At 43.0% G+C, this 19,005-nt stretch overlaps 1 protein-coding gene across 2 annotated transcripts in view; it reads right to left on the minus strand.

Moving 5' to 3' along the window:
• Positions 1-19,005, minus strand: part of LOC121544964 (pleckstrin homology domain-containing family G member 3) — a 69,212-nt gene that overhangs the window by 33,044 nt on the left and 17,163 nt on the right. For both annotated transcript variants that reach the window (XM_041855238.2, XM_041855237.2), the window contains one exon: positions 18,369-18,436. In XM_041855238.2, coding sequence (XP_041711172.2) covers positions 18,369-18,417 — 49 coding nt within the window. In that variant the 5' untranslated portion in view covers positions 18,418-18,436. The remainder of the gene's footprint in view (positions 1-18,368; positions 18,437-19,005) is intronic.

Consider the following 19,005-nt stretch of genomic DNA (forward strand, 5'->3'; position numbering starts at 1 on the left):
GATTGCCCCCCATCTATCCGCAGAGTTCGTACTGCTTGGTGACCTAAATTGGGATATGCTTAATACCCCAGCCATCCTACAATCCAAACTAGATGCCCTCAACCTCACGCAAATTATCAACGAACCTACCAGGTACAACCCTAAATCCGTAAACATGGGTACCCTCATAGATATCATCCTGACTAACATACCCTCTAAATACACCTCAGCTGTCTTCAACCAGGATCTCAGCGATCACTGCCTTATTGCCTGCGTCCGTAACGGGTCCGCGGTCAAACGACCACCCCTCATCACTGTCAAACGCTCCCTAAAACACTTTAGCGAGCAGGCCTTCCTAATTGACCTGGCCCAGGTATCCTGGATGGATATAGATCTCATTCCGTCAGTAGAGGATGCCTGGTTGTTCCTTAAAAGTAATTTCCTCTCAATCTTAAATAAACATGCCCCATTCAAAAATACAGAACTAAGAACCGATATAGCCCCTGGTTCTCCTCAGACTTGACTGCCCTTGACCAGCACAAAAACATCCTGTGGCGTACAGCATTAGCATCAAATAGCCCCCGCGATATGCAACTTTTCAGGGAAGTTAGGAACCAATATACACAAGCAGTCAGGAAAGCAAAGGCTAACTTTTTTCAAACAGAAATTTGCATCCTGTAGCACTAACTCCAAAAAAGTTTTGGGACACTGTAAAGTCCATGGAGAATAAGAGCACTTCCTCCCAGCTGCCCACTGCACTGAGGCTAGGAAACAATATCACCACCGATAAATCTACAATAATCGAGAATTTCAACAAGCATTTTGCTACAGCTGGCCATGCTTTCCATCTGGCTACCACTACCCCGGCCACCAACTCTGCACCCTCCGCTGCAACTTGCCCATGCCCCCCCCCGCTTCTCCTTCACACAAATTCAGACAGCTGATGTTTTGAAAGCGCTGCAAAATCTGGACCCCTACAAAATCAGCTGGGCTAGACAATCTGGACCCTTTCTTTCTAAAACTAGCCGCCGAAATTGTCGCAACCCCTATTACTAGTCTGTTCAACCTCTCTTTCATAACGTCTGAGATCCCCAGAGATTGGAAAGCTGCCGCGGTCATCCCCCTCTTCAAAGGGGGTGACACTCTAGATCCAAACTGCTACAGACCTATATCCATCCTGCCCTGCCTTTCGAAAGTATTTGAAAGCCAAGTTAACAAACAGATCACCGACCATTTCGAATACCACCGTACCTTCTCCGCTATGCAATCCGGTTTCCGAGCTGGTCATGGGTGCACTTCAGCCACGCTCAAGGTCCTAAACGATATTATAACCGCGATTGATAATAGACAGTACTGTGCAGCCGTCTTCATCGACCTGGCCAAGGCTTTCGACTCTGTCAACCACCGCATTCTTATTGGCAGACTAAATAGCCTTGGTTTCTCAAATGACTGCCTCGCCTGGTTCACCAACTACTTCTCAGATAGAGTTCAGTGTGTCAAATCAGAGGGCCTGTTGTCTGGACCTATGGCAGTCTCTATGGGGGTGCCACAGGGTTCAATTCTTGGGCCGATACTTTTCTCAGTGTATATCAATGATGTCGCTCTTGCTGCTGGTGACTCTCAGATCCACCTCTACGCAGACGACACCATTTTGTATACATCTGGCCCTTCATTGGACACTGTGTTAACAAACCTCCAAACAAGCTTCAATGCCATACAACACTCCTTCAGTAGCCTCCAACTGCTCTTAAACACTAGTAAAACTAAATGCATGCTTTTCAATCGAACGCTGCTGGCACCCGCCCACCCGACTAGAATCACCACTCTCGACGGGTCTGACCTAGAGTATGTGGACAACTACAAATACCTAGGTTTTTGGTTAGACTGTAAACTCAACTTCCAGACTCACATAAAGAATCTCCAATCCAAAGTTAAATCTAGAATCGGCTTCCTATTTCGCAACAAAGCCTCCTTCACTCATGCTGCCAAACATGCCCTCGTAAAACGGACTATCCTACCGATCCTTGACTTCGGCGATGTCATTTACAAAATAGCCTCCAACACTCTACTCAGCAAATTGGATGTAGTCTATCACAGTGCCATCCGTTTTGTCTCCAAAGCCCCATACACTACCCACCACTGTGACCTGTACGCTCTTGTTGGCTGGTCCTCACTACATGTTCGTCGTCAAACCCACTGGCTCCAGGCCATCTATAAATCACTGCTAGGCAAATCCCGCCTTATCTTAGCTCATTGGTCACCATAGCAACACCCACCCGTAGTCTGCGCTCCAGCAGGTATATCTCACTGGTCATTCCCAAAGCCAACACCTCCTTTGGCCGCCATTCCTTCCAGTTCTCTGCTGCCAATGACTGGAACGAATTGCAAAAATCTCTGAAGCTGGAGACTCTTATCTCCCTCAATAACTTTAAGCATCAGTTGTCAGAGCACCTTACCGATCACTGCACCTGTACACAGCCCATCTGAAATCAGCCCACCCAACTACCTCATCCCTATATTGTTATTTATTTTGCTCTTTTGCACCCCAGTATCTCTATTTGCACATAATCTCTTGCACATCTAGCATTCCAGTGTTAATACTATTGTAATTATTTTGCACTATAGCCTATTTATTGCCTTACCTCCATAACTTGCTACATTTGCACACACTGTATATATATTTTCTGCTGTATTTTTGACTTTATGTTTTTTACCCCATATGTAACTCTGTGTTGTTTTTATTGCACTGCTTTGCTTTATCTTGGCCAGGTCACAGATGTAAATGAGAACCTTTTCTCAACTGGCTTACCTGGTTAAATAAAGGTTAAATAAATAAAAAATAAAAAAAATTGGCATACATTTTAAGTGAAAAATCTGAGTCTCAGCGCAATCCCGTTATCATGGAATTGCCCCAAGGTCATTTTAGTCCAATTCTGTTTGAGGCTGCCATTTCAATACAATCATTAACCTAGTCAAACAGAAGTATTAACCAAGTCAAGGTTACAAAGAGAGTATAGTATTTGGAGTACATTTTAGCCTAGGCCTCACCTTCAATACGTTTTTATTTTTTACCCCTTTTTCTCCCCAATTACGTCCTCCGAAACACGACCCTGCCAAGCAGCACTGCTTCTTGACACACTGCTCGCTTAATCCGGAAGCCAGTCTCACCAATGTGTCGGAGGAAATGCCGTCCAGCTGCCACCTGAAGTCAGCTTGCAGGCGCCCGGCCCGCCACAAGGAGTCGCTAGAGCGCGATGGGACAAGGAAATCCCGGCCGGCCAAACTCTCCCCTAACCCGGACGATGCTGGGCCAATTGTGTGCCACCTCATGGGTCTCCCGGCTGTGACACTGCCTGGGATCGAACCCGGGTCTGTAGTGATGCCTCAAGCACTGCCTTAGACTGCTGCGCCACTCGGGAGGACTAATAATACAGAGTTATACAAAGTATGATCTCTGTTTCAAATAGCTACAGTATGACAGTGGAATAAGTTCAAAATAAGTCCATTTGCAATGTACAGTACAAGGGATTACATCAGATCAACTGCTAATGTCTGAACAGAGTATTATGGGCTGTTTTATTAATCACCTTGTTGTTGAGGTAAAATAGCTGACATTCCTGCTGTATTCATTCTGAACCCCTAATTGTAATTCTTTGAATTCCTGGTTGCTACTGCCTATTAAACCAAAGTTAAACTTCACAGACTCCTGAATGTAAATGCCACAAGCATGACCTCTGTTACTCCCTGGAGTCCATAGCCCGGCCCCTAGTATAGTATTTCCACAGCCTAAGATGAAGGCGAGACATTCTGTAGGGTCGCTGAGTAATCAGACAGTCTAGAACAGAACAAATGTAATCTACAGATGTTTCCATTTCAGCTTTCATTCATCTGAGGTTGACACCATAAAAAACTCATATGACCCTGTCTGCCTGTGATGACAGGATTGATGTCAACTACATACAGTACCAAATAAGGTATTGTTGAGGTAGACATGTACTGTAGTTCTGAGAAGGATGTTGTTCTGACAACACCTTGTTGTTCGCCTTCTCCACAGTGTGCATGCAAATTAATTATCTCCATCTCAGTAAAGCCATCCCTCAGTTGGACATTTCACTGACAGCATGACATTTGTCTGTCTTGTCAAAGAGCGATAAATCAAAGATGAGAAATAATCCCCAACTTTCTCTCATGGTCCCTGTGATACAATAGGATTAATTCCCATCAGGAAGCTATATTTATTTTTTCTAACAACAACTTTTGTTCACAACACAGAATATGAAGCAAGCCACAACATACAGTTACTGCATTACCTGTCGGTTGCAAAACATTACAAGATTGACTTGTTCTGGTGGGGCTATGCAAAGCAACCTGCTCTGGCTTCCATTTTCATATGTAAATTCTACACTGGACAAAGGGTTGTTTTTCTCATGGACTATATTTACGGCCCAGTCAAAGCAGTTGCTGTGTAGAGACTCAGAGCTCAACAGTTCTAAGACACATTACACAACACGCCCTGCCTTCTATAGGAGGAACTGATTAGATAGGTTAAAAGGACTCAATGCAATGATGATAATAATAATAATAATAATAATAATAATAATAATAATAATACAGTATAAAAAACAGAACATAGAACGGCCTAAATCCATCCATAGTGATGTTGAAACAAAGCTGGCATTAAACCATGAATTATACACCTCAGAACAAATATTCAAATAAAAGGTATTTTGTAAAATCTCTAGACATACCTTTAACAAAAGAGTGCAGTGACTTGGTCCTCACCACCCAGGTACCCACTATGACGAAGGAGAGAAATTCCAATGTTCTCCTCCTACCTAATTCTAAGACATCTCTCCCTTATTAGGCATGTACGTATAAACTCCCTTCCGCTCACCTCCAATCTACCGAACCACAGTAGGGAGTTGAGGAAATGTTAAGCTGTCCTTCCCTGTGTGCCAGACACCCCCCTATGACTCTACATCTGCAGCTTGCACCCCTCACATCCAGTCAGACATTTCCTTATGAACAAAAGTGGACGGCATAATGGATACTTGGTAGTCATCATAATCCTTATCGGTTGTTTGATAGGAAACCCTCGCCATTAAAGTGACCCATCTTCATCTTTGAATGTTTCTAACCAAATCAGGAGCTAGGACAGAGGAACATGAGTGTATCTCCAATATCCAGCATGCAAATCCCTCTCCCTCCTCTAGTTGCATGGGCACCTTTGAAAACAGAGGACAAGGAATATGTCCTCTTCTCTCTCTCTAAAGAGGTTGAGAGCATATGAGAGTAGGCACTCGGTCTCCAACACCATAATGTTACACAGTTCTCCTGAACCCTGGACACATTTCCTGTTGCTGGTCTGATATTTGCATGCAAGTGGCATGTTGTTCGCCAGGATGAAAATGAACCATACATAAAGTCCCTTCACTGTGAGACAGTGTCCTTCCTCCTAAGCAGGCACCAATGTAGCCCCACCTATTCTGTTAGTACTGCTTCACATAGCTGTTCTAGTAATCCTGACTCATGTATCAAATGAAGCTGCGTGATTATTGAAGACTGCGAATCATGTCTAACAATGCCTTATGATTTTGTACCAGACATTGATTGAAACTACAGAGCACTCTGCTGGACACATAATTAATATTGGATCTTATTCACACCGTTGAGTCAAGGGTTCACAAAATGGCAAACTGCCATGCCAGATGGCTTATTGTATGTAACCTTTTGTTGTAAAATCCCAAGAACTTGAACATGTTGTTCCCTTTGTGTTGCCTTGATTCATAAGAATAGCTTTAATCCAAGATCATGTTGAACCTGTCAAAACAAGTTGTAGAAACACTTGAGGAATTTACAGTTCACATGTTCATGAGCAGCTATTTACTTTCCTGAATAACTGCTGCAGGGCATTCTTCATTTCTTTACAACGATTTCTCTTGACTGTGCATTCACAAACTGAATATCTAGCGGAGAAACCCTTCTAGCCATAAAGTGGACCTTCTCAAGCCACATACAGTGCCATCGGAAAGTATTCAGACGCATTGACATTTTCCACAATTTGTTACATTACAACGTTATTCTAAAATGGATTAAATACATAAAAATCCTCAGCAATCTACACACAATAACCCATAATGACAAAGTGAAAACAGCTTTTTATAAATATTTACAAATGTATTAAAGTTAAAAAACTGAAATACCTTATTTACATACACTACCAGTCAAAAGTTTGAACACACCTACACAAGGGTAGTCAGGTAGTCACCTGGAATGCATTAATTAACAGGTGTGCCATGTTGTGGAATTTCTTTCCTTCTTAATGCGTTTGAGCCAATCAGTTGTGTTGTGACAAGTAGGGGGGTATACAGAAGATAGGCCTATTTGGTAAAAGACCAAGTCCATATAATGGCAAGAACAGCTCAAATAAGCAAAGAGAAACGACAGTCCATCATTACTTTAAGACATGAAGGTCAGACAATACGGAACATTTCAAAGACTTTGAACGTTTCTTCAAGTGCAGTTGCAAAAACCATCAAGCGCTATGATGAAACTGGCTCTCATGAGGACAGCCAGAGGAATGGAAGACCCAGAGTTAACTCTGCTGCAGAGGATAACTTCATTAGAGTTACCAGCCTCAGAAATTGCAGCCCAAATAAATACTTCACAGAGTTCAAGTCACAGACACATCAACAGTCAGAGGGGACTGTGTGAATCAGACCATCATGGTCGAATTGCTGCAAAGAAGCCACTACTAAAGGACACCAATAAGAAGAAGAGACCTGCTTGGGCCAAGAAACACGAGCAACGGACATTAGACCGGTTGAAATGTGTCCTTTGGTCTGGAGTCCAAATTTGAGATTTTTGGTTCCAACCACCGTGTCTGTGAGACGCGGTGTGGGTGAATGGATGATCTCCGCATGTGTAGTTCCCACCGTAAAGCATGGAGGAGGTGGTGTTATTGTGTGTGGGTGCTTTGCTGGTGACACTGATTTATTTAGAATTCAAGACACACTTAACCAGCATGGCTACCACAGCATTCTGCAGCGATATGCCATCCCATCTGGTTTGGACTTAGTGGGACTATCATTTGATTTTTAACAGGACAATGACCCAAAACACACCTCCAGGCTGTGTAAGGGCTATTTTACCAAGAAGGAGAGTGATGGAGTGCTGCATCAGATGACCTGGCCTCCACAATCCTCCGACCTCAACCCAACTGAGATGGTTTGGGATGAGTCGGACGGCAGAGTGAACGAAAAGCAGCCAACAAGTGCTCAGCATATGTGGGAACTCCTTCAAGACAGTTGGAAAAGCATTCCAGGTGAAGCTGGTTGAGAGAATGCCAAGAGTGTGCAAAGCTGTCATCAAGGCAAAGGGTGGCTATTTGAATAATCTCAAATGTAAAATATATTTTGATTTGTTTAACACTTGTTTTGGTTACTACATGATTCCATGTGTCATTTCATAGTTTTGATGTCTTCAATATTATTCTACAATGTAGAAAATAGTAAAAATAGACAAACTTTTGAATAAGTAGGTGTCCAAACTTTTGACTGGTACTGTAAGTATTCAGAAACATTGCTAGGAGATTCGAAATTGAGCTCAGATGCATCCTGTTTCCATTGATTAACCTTGATGTTTCTACAACTTGATTCGAGTCCACCTGTGGTAAATTCAATTGATTGGACATGATTTGGAAAAGCACACACCTGTCTATATAAAAAGGTCCCACAGTTGACAGTGCATGTCAGAGCAAAAACCAAGCCATGAGGTCGAAGGAATTGTCCGTAGAGCTCCGAGACAGGATTGTGTCGAGGCACAGATCTGGGGAAGGGTACCAAAACATTTCTGTAGCATTGAAGATCCCCAAGAACACATTGTTAAATGGAAGAAGTTTGGAACCACCAAGACTCTTCATAGAGCTGGCCACCCAGCCAAACTGAGCATCAGGGGAGAAGGGCCTTGGTCAGGGAGGTGACCGGAACCCGATGGTCACTCTGACACAGCTCTAGAGTTCCTCTGTGGAGATGGGAGAACCTTCCAGAAGCCAACCATCTCTGCAGCACTCCACCAATCAGGCCTTTATGGTAGAGTGGCCAGACGGAAGTCACTCCTCAGTAAAAAGGAACATGTCAGCCCACTTGGAGTTTGCCAAAAGGCACCTAAAGACTCTCAGACCATGAGAAACAAGATTCTCTGGTTTGATGAAACTGAGATTGAACTCTTTGGCCTGAATGCCAAGCGTCACGTCTGGAGGAAACCTGGCACCATCCCTACGGTGAAGCATGGTGGAGGCAGTATTATGCTGTGGGGATGTTTTTCAGCGGCAGGGACTGGGAGACTAGTCACGATCAAGGCAAAGTTGAACGGAGCAATGTACAGAGATACTTGATGAAAACCTGCTCCAGAGTGCTCAGGACCTCAGGTTCACCTTCCAACAGGACTACAACCCTAAGCACAGAGCCAAGACAACACAGGAGTGGCTTTGGGACAAGTCTCTGAATGTCCTTGAGCGGCCCAGCCAGAGCCCGGACCATTCTTCTCTCTCCGGAGAGACCTGGAAATAGTTGTGCAGCAACGCGCCTCATCCAACCTGACAGAGGTTGAGAGGATCTGCAGAGAAGACTGGGAGAAACTCCCCAAATACAGGTGTGCCAAGCTTGTAGCGTCACACCCAAGAAGACTCGATGCTGTAATCGCTGCCGAAGGGGCTTCAACAAAGTACTGAGTAAAGGGTCTGAATACTTATGTAAATGTGATCCCTTTTAAAAAATATATAAATTAGCAACAATTTCTAAAAACCTGTTTTTGCTTTGTCATTATGGGGTATTGTGTGTAGATTGATAGAGTAAGGCTGTAACATTACAAAATGTGGAAAAAGTAATGGCGTCTGAATACTTTCAGAATGCACTGTAAAGGCACATAAACTGGAAAATCCAACCCTCTAATTGAATGATGAGTACTTTTTGTATGTTGTCATTCACTCGCAGGAAAAATCTCCTGTGGATCCCCTTATATCGGTTAACTTATCCTTTCAGAGCCAAGGGCTCGGCGTCACCCTGTTTTGCTATAGGATACAGCCAAGAATAGCATTTTGCTCTACATCTCAATGACCGCTTCAATGCCCCAATATTCCTCCATCCTTTCTCCTTTAACACACACCCTTACAACCCTGACCGGAGTTATCAGTTCCTCCACAAAGATCAGACAAAAGGAACATGGGGTGTCTGGAGTTTATGCCCTTGGGAAAGACTCCTCCCCCATTTGGCTGTGGTGAAAGACTCCTCCCCAGGAAGCAGCATATGCACAGAGGCTGAAGATGAGGATTAGTCATAAGTCTACACCATCATCATGCACCTTGCAACTTAACACTGTCCTCAGTCACAAGGACAGGAAAAACTCCCTACCATAGCCATGAATCATCACTAGCGACAAGACACCGATACAGAACTAGTTTTTATTACAATTTTTTTCCCTCTCTACTTTTTATTACTACTTGTTATTTTTTGCATTTTGTATTTGGCATTTTATATTGTACTGCATTGTTGAGGAGAGTTAACCAGTAAGTGATCTCTCTTGCTTCTAGACTTTGTTTTATTTACACTTTCCTTTTACCTCTAAAAGGACATTAAAGGGGATGTTAATGATTAACTTGGAGGTCAGTAAATAAACCCGAATGGCAGCAGGGACTGAGGCTGAGCACACATGACCTGAACCTGCATTACACACGAAATGTCAAGGTCAGAGATCTAGCTAGTTGTTGGTAAGTTTGGGGAACTCATGTGCTAACAAGTGAAACTGTTTTTTAAAAGTTTTTTTTATTATTATTATTTAATTTCTAAGGGGGTAGATCAGCTTAATATTGCAGATAGATTGTAACTTCCATCAATGTAATTGTCTGCATCACTTCCAATCCCCCATGTTTTTATATATATATATATACACACACACATACATACATACATACATACATACATACACACACACACACACAGTGGGGGAAAAAAGTATTTAGTCAGCCACCAATTGTGAAAGTTCTCCCACTTAAAAAGATGGGAAAGGCCTGTAATTTTCATCATAGGTACACGTCAACTATGACAGACAAAATGAGAAAAATAATCCAGAAAATCACATTGTAGGATTTTAATGAATTTATTTGCAAATTATGGTGGAAAAAAAGTATTTGGTCAATAACAAAAGTTTCTCAATACTTTGTTATATACCCTTTGTTGGCAATGACACAGGTCAAACGTTTTCTGTAAGTCTTCACAAGGTTTTCACACACTGTTGCTTGTATTTTGGCCCATTCCTCCATGCAGATCTCCTCTAGAGCAGTGATGTTTTGGGGCTGTCGCTGGGCAACACGGACTTTCAACTCCCTCCAAAGATTTTCTATGGGGTTGAGATCTGGAGACTGGCTAGGCCACTCCAGGACCTTGAAATGCTTCTTACGAAGCCACTCCTTCGTTGCCCGGGCGGTGTGTTTGGGATCATTGTCATGCTGAAAGACCCAGCCACGTTTCATCTTCAATGCCCTTGCTGATGGAAGGAGGTTTTCACTCAAAATCTCACGATACATGGCCCCATTCATTCTTTCCTTTACACGGATCAGTCGTCCTGGTCCCTTTGCAGAAAAACAGCCCCAAAGCATGATGTTTCCACCCCCATGCTTCACAGTAGGTATGGTGTTCTTTGGATGCAACTCAGCATTCTTTGTCCTCCAAACACGACGAGTTGAGTTTTTACCAAAAAAGTTCTATTTTGGTTTCATCTGACCATATGACATTCTCCCAATCCTCTTCTGGATCATCCAAATGCACTCTAGCAAACTTCAGACGGGCCTGGACATGTACTGGCTTAAGCAGGGGGACACGTCTGGCACTGCAGGATTTGAGTCCCTGGTGGCATAGTGTGTTACTGATGGTAGGCTTTGTTACTTTGGTCCCAGCTCTCTGCAGGTCATTCACTAGGTCCCCCCGTGTGGTTCTGGGATTTTTGCTCACCGTTCTTGTGATCATTTTGACCCCACGGGGTGAGATCTTGCGTGGAGCCCCAGATCGAGGGAGATTATCAGTGGTCTTGTATGTCTTCCATTTCCTAATAATTGCTCCCACAGTTGATTTCTTCAAACCAAGCTGCTTACCTATTGCAGATTCAGTCTTCCCAGCCTGGTGCAGGTCTACAATTTTGTTTCTGGTGTCCTTTGACAGCTCTTTGGTCTTGGCCATAGTGGAGTTTGGAGTGTGACTGAGGTTGTGGACAGGTGTCTTTTATACTGATAACAAGTTCAAACAGGTGCCATTAATACAGGTAACGAGTGGAGGAAAGAGGAGCCTCTTAAAGAAGTTACAGGTCTGTGAGAGCCAGAAATCCTGCTTGTTTGTAGGTGACCAAATACTTATTTTCCACCATAATTTGCAAATAAATTCATTAAAAATCCTACAATGTGGTTTTCTGGAATTTTTTTTCCTCAATTTGTCTGTCATAGTTGACGTGTACCTATGATGAAAATTACAGGCCTCTCTCATCTTTTTAAGTGGGAGAACTTGCACAATTGGTGGCTGACTAAATACTTTTTTCCCCCACTGTGTGTGTGTGTGTATATATATATATTACATACATACATACATACATATCCTTTAAAAAAATATATTCCCCTTTATTACTTTCCAACCCCACCACCCTTTCCCTACTTGGAGTAAACTAGAGAACAACAATGCTTATGGCCTCTACTTCCAGCTTATACACTGCTCAAAAAAATTAAGGGAACAATAAAGTAACATCCTAGATCTGAATGAATGAAATAATATTATTAAATACTTTTTTCTTTATATAGTTGAATGTGCTGACAACAAAATCACACAAAAATTATAAATGGAAATCAAATTTATCAACCCATGGAGGTCTGGATTTGGAGTCACCCTCAAAATTAAAGTGGAAAACCACACTACAGGCTGATCCAACTTTGATGTAATGTCCTTAAAACAAGTCAAAATGAGGCTCAGTAGTGTATGTGGCCTCCACGTGCCTGTATGACCTCCCTACAACGCCTGGGCATGCTCCTGATGAGGTGGCGGATGGTCTCCTGAGGGATCTCCTCCCAGACCTGGACTAAAGCATCCGCCAACTCCTGGACAGTCTGTGGTGCAACGTGGCGTTGGTGGATGGAGCGAGACATGATGTCCCAGATGTGCTCAATTGGATTCAGGTCTGGGGAACAGGCGGGCCAGTCCATAGCATCAATGCCTTCCTCTTGCAGGAACTGCTGACACACTCCAGCCACATGAGGTCTAGCATTGTCTCGCATTAGGAGGAACCCAGGGCCAACCGCACCAGCATATGGTCTCACAAGGGGTCTGAGGATCTCATCTCGGTACCTAATGGCAGTCAGGCTACCTCTGGCGAGCACATGGAGGGCTGTGCGGCCCCCCAAAGAAATGCCACCCCACACCATGACTGACCCACCGCCAAACCGGTCATGCTGGAGGATGTTGCAGGCAGCAGAACGTTCTCCACGGCGTCTCCAGACTCTGTCACGTCTGTCACATGTGCTCAGTGTGAACCTGCTTTCATCTGTGAAGACAACAGGGCGCCAGTGGCGAATTTGCCAATCTTGGTGTTCTCTGGCAAATGCCAAACGTCCTGCACGGTGTTGGGCTGTAAGCACAACCCCCACCTGTGGACGTCGGGCCCTCATACCACCCTCATGGAGTCTGTTTCTAACCGTTTGAGCAGACACATGCACATTTGTGGCCTGCTGGAGGTCATTTTGCAGGGCTCTGGCAGTGCTCCTCCTGCTCCTCCTTGCACAAAGGCGGAGGTAGCAGTCCTGCTGCTGGGTTGTTGCCCTCCTACGGCCTCCTCCACATCTCCTGATGTACTGGCCTGTCTCCTGGTAGCGCCTCCATGCTCTGGACACTATGCTGACAGACACAGCAAACCATCTTGCCACAGCTCGCATTGATGTGCCATCCTGGATGAGCTGCACTACCTGAGCCACTTGTGTGGGTTGTAGACTCCGTCTCATGCTACCACTAGAGTGAAAGCACCGCCAACATTCAAAAGTGACCAAAACATCAGCCAGGAAGCATAGGAACTGATAAGTGGTCTGTGGTCACCACCTGCAAAACCAGTCCTTTATTGGGGGTGTCTTGCTAATTGCCTATAATTTCCACCTGTTGTCTATTCCATTTGCACAACAGCATGTGAAATGTATTGTCAGTGTTGCTTCCTAAGTGGACAGTTTGATTTCACAGAAGTGTGATTGACTTGGAGTTACATTGTGTTGTTTAAGTGTTCCCTTTATTTTTTTTAGCAGTGTACTTACTATCTACATTTTATGGACACAGTCAATTTTACAATAATTATATTTTGTTTGTTTTTTCTCCTGAACTTCTTCTACTCTCAACCTCTCCGATCATTTTCATGATGTCCATCCGGTTTACTTCTATATGCATATATTTCTAACTATGCTCTTTCACAAAAGCTCCCAACCTACAACCTATATACTTATTATTTATTATGGACACAGTATGCTTACATTATTAGTTATCTTGTTATTATTTGTTAGTCGTTATTAGTCCCATCCTTCAACTCCATTCAACACCTCCCATCTATCTCTTAACACCATCCATATAGGATTTCAATTTGCCATATATTTTTCAACTGTACTGTGATGTTTTACAAAAATGCTGAACCTTTCTATTCTCATTGTTTCTGCAGATTGTGAATTGAAAATAAAAATGTTTGCTAAAAGTATTATTATATTATTGATCGATTGACTATGACTTTTCAGTTCACCCAGTAATGCTATCTGCAAGGTTAGCTCCAGGTAAATATTGCAATCCTTTAGCCATTCCTGGACCTGTGTCCAAAAACAAGCTACAAATGGACAGTACCAAAACAAATGATCTAATGATTCTGTCTCTTCACAGCAAAATCTGTAGAGCTGGGAAGATTGTATCCCCCATATAAATAACATTCTATTGGTAGCAAGAATTTTATATAATAATTTAAATAGAAAGATTCAAAGTTTTGAATCCGGTGTCATTTTGCGTATCAGTTCATAAACACTATGCCATGGGATCGGTACGTCAAAAATCTCTTCCCAACTATTTTGCAATCTATATGGGACGGCTGTCAATCCTTTGGTCCTTAAATGAAACTGGTATACTTTTTTATTTATCACAGTTTTCCTTAACCAATTATGTTATTTAATGCAAGGCCGACAGACAAGTTCCTTACTTTCTCCCCCTTCCACTTTCCTCTTCCATTTTTGCGGCAATTATTTGGTTGTAATTTTGGGTAGAGCATACATTTCCATATGTTTTTGTTAGCTGCATGTAAAAATAATAAAAATAATATGCCATTTAGCAGACGCTTTTATCCAAAGCGACTTACAGTCATGCATGCATACACTTTTTTGTGTATGGGTGGTCCCGGGGATCGAACCCACTACCTTGGCTTTACAAGCGCCACGCTCTACCAATTGAGCTACAGAGGACCACTGACATAACTCCACCAGTCCTACCGATGATATCATTTACGAAGATTATACCTTTTTTATAAATAAAAGGTTTTTTGTCAATTAGTATATTTAAATTTAACCACAATATTTGTTGCATTATTTGTTCTGTCGTTTCTGGAGGATTAAATTGAAATTGCAACCAACTTTCTATGGCTTGTTTTAGAAATAGTGATATTTGGGAGATTATTTCCTTTTCAAATAACTGAAAGTGAGAGGTTGTAATCTGAATAAAGGGAAAAAGGCCATTCTTGAACATGGGGTAGACAATCTTACTAATTTGCTAGAGAACCAGTTCGGATTTAAGTATAACTTTTGTATGACTGAAGCTTTTAGTGATAGGTCTAATGCTTTAATATTTAATAATTTCTGTCCTCCGAATTCATATTCATTATATAAATATGCCCTTTTAATTTTGTCTGGCTTGCCGTTCCAAATAAAATGGAATATTTTTTTCTCATATAATTTAAAAAACTGTTCGCTAGGCGTAGGCAAGACCATAAGCAAATAGGTAAACTGGGATAATACTAAAGAGTTAAATCAGTGAAACTGTTTGTGGTTGACATTTTATCTAAGACACCGCTTATTTGCCATGACAATGCGAATATATCCTTCAGACCGGTTCTTAAATATTTGAAAGTTCACTGTACACTTGCTTAATGTGCATTCTGCCATTTCAGTTACCTGGTTTCTGACAAACTGTCAATTATATAAATCACACTATAATTTCCCGCCAACTTATTAGTCTGGAGTAGAGACCTGATCAAATGTTTTATGTCTGATAACTCAAAAACAAACTTGTAATTTACAGTGGTAAGACTAAATTTGGGGCAAGGGAAACAATTCTCTGCACTGCACATAAAACCTATTGCACCTCTGAACCACCATTCCAATACTAATGAGGGAAGGAGAAAGTGGTTGAAAGAGAAAGAGTTTCAAAGTTTTGAAATACACTTATCTGTTCAAAAGACCCTGATTTAATCCTGTTAGTTTCCTTGCAAAGCAACATTTGAGGGGTGAAGGATCCAACAGTGCCAAATTGACCTCAGTGCATAGGCATGTGATGATCCACTTATAAGACTCCTCTATTCAACACGACCCCCAAAGAGCCACTTCAGCTGGGGTTTATTTAAAGTCCCATTTCCTCTGGACAACACACGCCATCTGGGTCTGATGGAGGTCTGAGGTGTGAGCACATTGTAAACTTTACCACCAGGCTGTGTGTCCACAGACAGGCCCATGGCCCTGTTAGCACTTCCCTACAGAGTGAGCCCCACTGAGGGAGGGCAACACTCTGGGGGACAGCTGGGCAGTGAGGAGGAGTTGAGGGGGTCAGCGAGGGATGTTCTGGGGAGTTCACTTGAGCCCTTCCAGGACATGCAGCCTGGAGCCATATGTTCTCAACTGAGGTTCACTGACACAGACATCACACAGGAAAAGGAAACATCTCCAAATACAAGCAGCATCGTATCACAGAGGAAACTAATGTGGGGTTTTCTAAATGGAAGGAGATTCTGGAGGCAGCAGAATGACAAGGCGAACCTCCCCAGACCTGGGAATGAGACTCAGAGTCTATGACTAAAGTGTGTAATCTACTGGAAGAGTTATGGGTGGAATGTAATTGTAAGGGGCAGTAAAATCATTCACATTGAAATTAATCAATTTGACTGATTGTGGGGAGTGGGAGGCAGGGTACTGAACAATGCAGTAGAAGACATTGAATGAGGTGCTGTATAAATGCTTTGGAAACAAAAGAGCTCAGACCTGATCCTTTTCACCATCAGCACAAAAACATGGGTGAATAGGAGGTTGTCTCTGTAGAAAACAAGTATAGTGTCCATCTTACAGTTTGTGTTGCTTAGCTTGGTCCCAGACCTGTATATGCAGTCTATAGGCCATGGCATGACAGCAATAAAATAGTTGGCTGAAGCACATAAAGATCTGACTGGGTCAGACTAAAAGTCCACTGAATGACACAAGCATTACAACCCTTACTAAGCAGTCTCCACATGGGACCAGTATGCATGTGACCGGATCTGGTGCAGCCAGCCAACCTATGACTGACTGATAGAGGAACAGAATGAGGGGTAAAAGAGTTAGGCTCTGGAGGCCCCATTAACAAGCAGCACTCAGAGAGGAGCAGTCATCCCTGCCTGGCCAGGTCACCACAGTCTGTAGCCCCAGGCCCACTGGGCTGGAAAAGCTGCTGCTTGGACTGGCTGGATCCCATCGAATTCCTCGGTCTCCTACCCCTTTAAAGCTCCATACATTTTGCAAGCACAGCTACATTCCACTTCCAGTCCTCTTTACTAAGTAGGTCAAGGGTAGCGCTCATCTTCGGCACCCTGGTCCTGAGGTTTGTTAGTACTGGGTTCAGCCATGTTGTTTCATCAACAGCTTCACACAGCGGTGCATTAGCTTTCATACAGCATGGAGATATTGACTCATACTCGTTTGAAGTTTGCTTAGAAGTCAAAGAGTTTGCATGAATGGATTCCTAATGGGAGGATAATGCACTAATCCATCACAGCCTGATTTTGTATATTTTTGTAAGTCTATTAAAAAAATTCAGCTGATAAATCAAATGAAATAAAGCCATCTTGGAGCAGAAGCAGACTATTGAACCCAGGGTTTGTCCAATGCTAGCCATGTCAGGTGTACAGTAATTGTTAAGCTGTAAGCAGTAAAACCAATACCCCCCAGATTTTCTTTCAGCTTAGTGGTAATTTTATAAACCTTTGGGCTCTTTTGACCCCAGAAATGAATTTGAGCTGGATAGTCACAACAATGACAGACTTCATTGTTTACCTTTCAACACACATTCCTCTAGCATCTTCACTTCGACCAATCATTACCTCAAAAGAGAGACACAGCATTCCAAGCTGCCTGTTAACAGTTATCCATCCACAGTAGGAGACAAATCGACAACATGCTACTTTAACTCCACTTCACACACTTGTCCAAATGAGCCACAAAATGTGTTTTTTTAACTACAATTTGAGGGAGGGTTAAATCAAAAGTTGAGAGATTTGTTTTGGAGGCTTCAATTGTGAAAGGAGTCTCAATGCAGTCTGAGCTAGGCAGTCTGAGGGAACGAGACAACTCTTCATGAGGGCGGCACACGTCCCCCCTCCCAGCCACTGGCCTCTTTTGGCTGTGGTGGTGGCAAAGGGACGGGTGGGGAGGAAAAAGGGAGCCTTTGACACATTGGCATTCTTCAGCCAGAGTGGAAGTTCAGCGCCAAATGTGTTCAGTGGAGAAGAGAGAGGGGGTGGGGGGCAATGTGGACCCAGGCAAGTTCTCTTACTGAAGATTATTAACAATTGAAATAACTATGTAATTTAAGGAAGCACCCCCCACCACGCAGGTCAGCTACATATGCTGGCCAAAGCATAATAATTGTTTTAGAGTCAGACACATCCTGATCCTTGTTTGGGACTGAGCTATGCAGTAGGGGCAGTCCAGCTCCAGAATCACACAAAGCCCCTCTCTGCCAGGCCAGCCCTGACGGACTGTGGGCAGGGAATTCATTGGTCTCTGAGCTCCGCTTTTCCAATCCTTCAGATTTCCTTTATTCTGCAGATTTCTAGCCCTTTCCACTTACCCATACAGTACTCTGGCTGAAGGCAAATAACCTGCAACTTTGGATTAGAATGCCCTTCTATCACTGTTACATTAGCTCTCCTATGCCAGGACGCCAAACAAACATTACTGGAAAAAAAAAACTACGTCAAAGGAGGTTAGTAATGGACTTTGAGCTGTAGACTGCCAAGTGATCATTGTTTGCCAGTGCATCTGAGAAGTCACATACCGTACGACTAACTATCTAAGGTCAATAAGATGTTAAAAAGGCTATTCTTACCTTCCCCCATTGGGCCCTTATGAAGAGTACTGTGGGACTCCTCTGGCATGGCACTCAGGCCTCAGGACCTGCCAAAACAGAGAACAGAGTCAGTCTCAAGTCAGCACAAGTGGACACATTGTAGCATGATCAACATGAAACATAAGCTTTCACATAATAAGTCAACTCTGTTAAACGGCAAGAGAACAAAACATTTTGTTCCTCTGAAGTATGGCCAATGTTGTGATGCCCTGTTGTCAGTCACCTCAATCTAGATTCTACATTTGTAGTATTGATCGCAGTGTGTCCATCTCCCAACAGACGATCACCAGCTTCATCACAGCTGTAAACCTCTCCCTTTCCCATTGCTCAGCTGCTCCAGTTAACATATACATTAGTAATGTGCTTGTTACACCATCTTATTGTGTGCTTATACAATCTAGACCATGCTAGACAAACTCATTCATTCCCCACTCCTCTAAGCTTGCACGGGTGTGGGGAAAACTAGCTGGATTCTTATCAGCATTTAAAGAGAAATTCCCCGCATTCCACTGATGACTGCATGGTTAGTCTGTGTTAGCTTGGGCCAGCCACTCACTGACATATGGGTCTCCAGAGGGCTTTGTATAGTCCTGAGATTACAACATGAGCTCATACC

This window comes from Coregonus clupeaformis, chromosome 29 (genome assembly GCF_020615455.1).
Source record: "Coregonus clupeaformis isolate EN_2021a chromosome 29, ASM2061545v1, whole genome shotgun sequence".
NCBI lineage: Eukaryota > Metazoa > Chordata > Actinopteri > Salmoniformes > Salmonidae > Coregonus > Coregonus clupeaformis.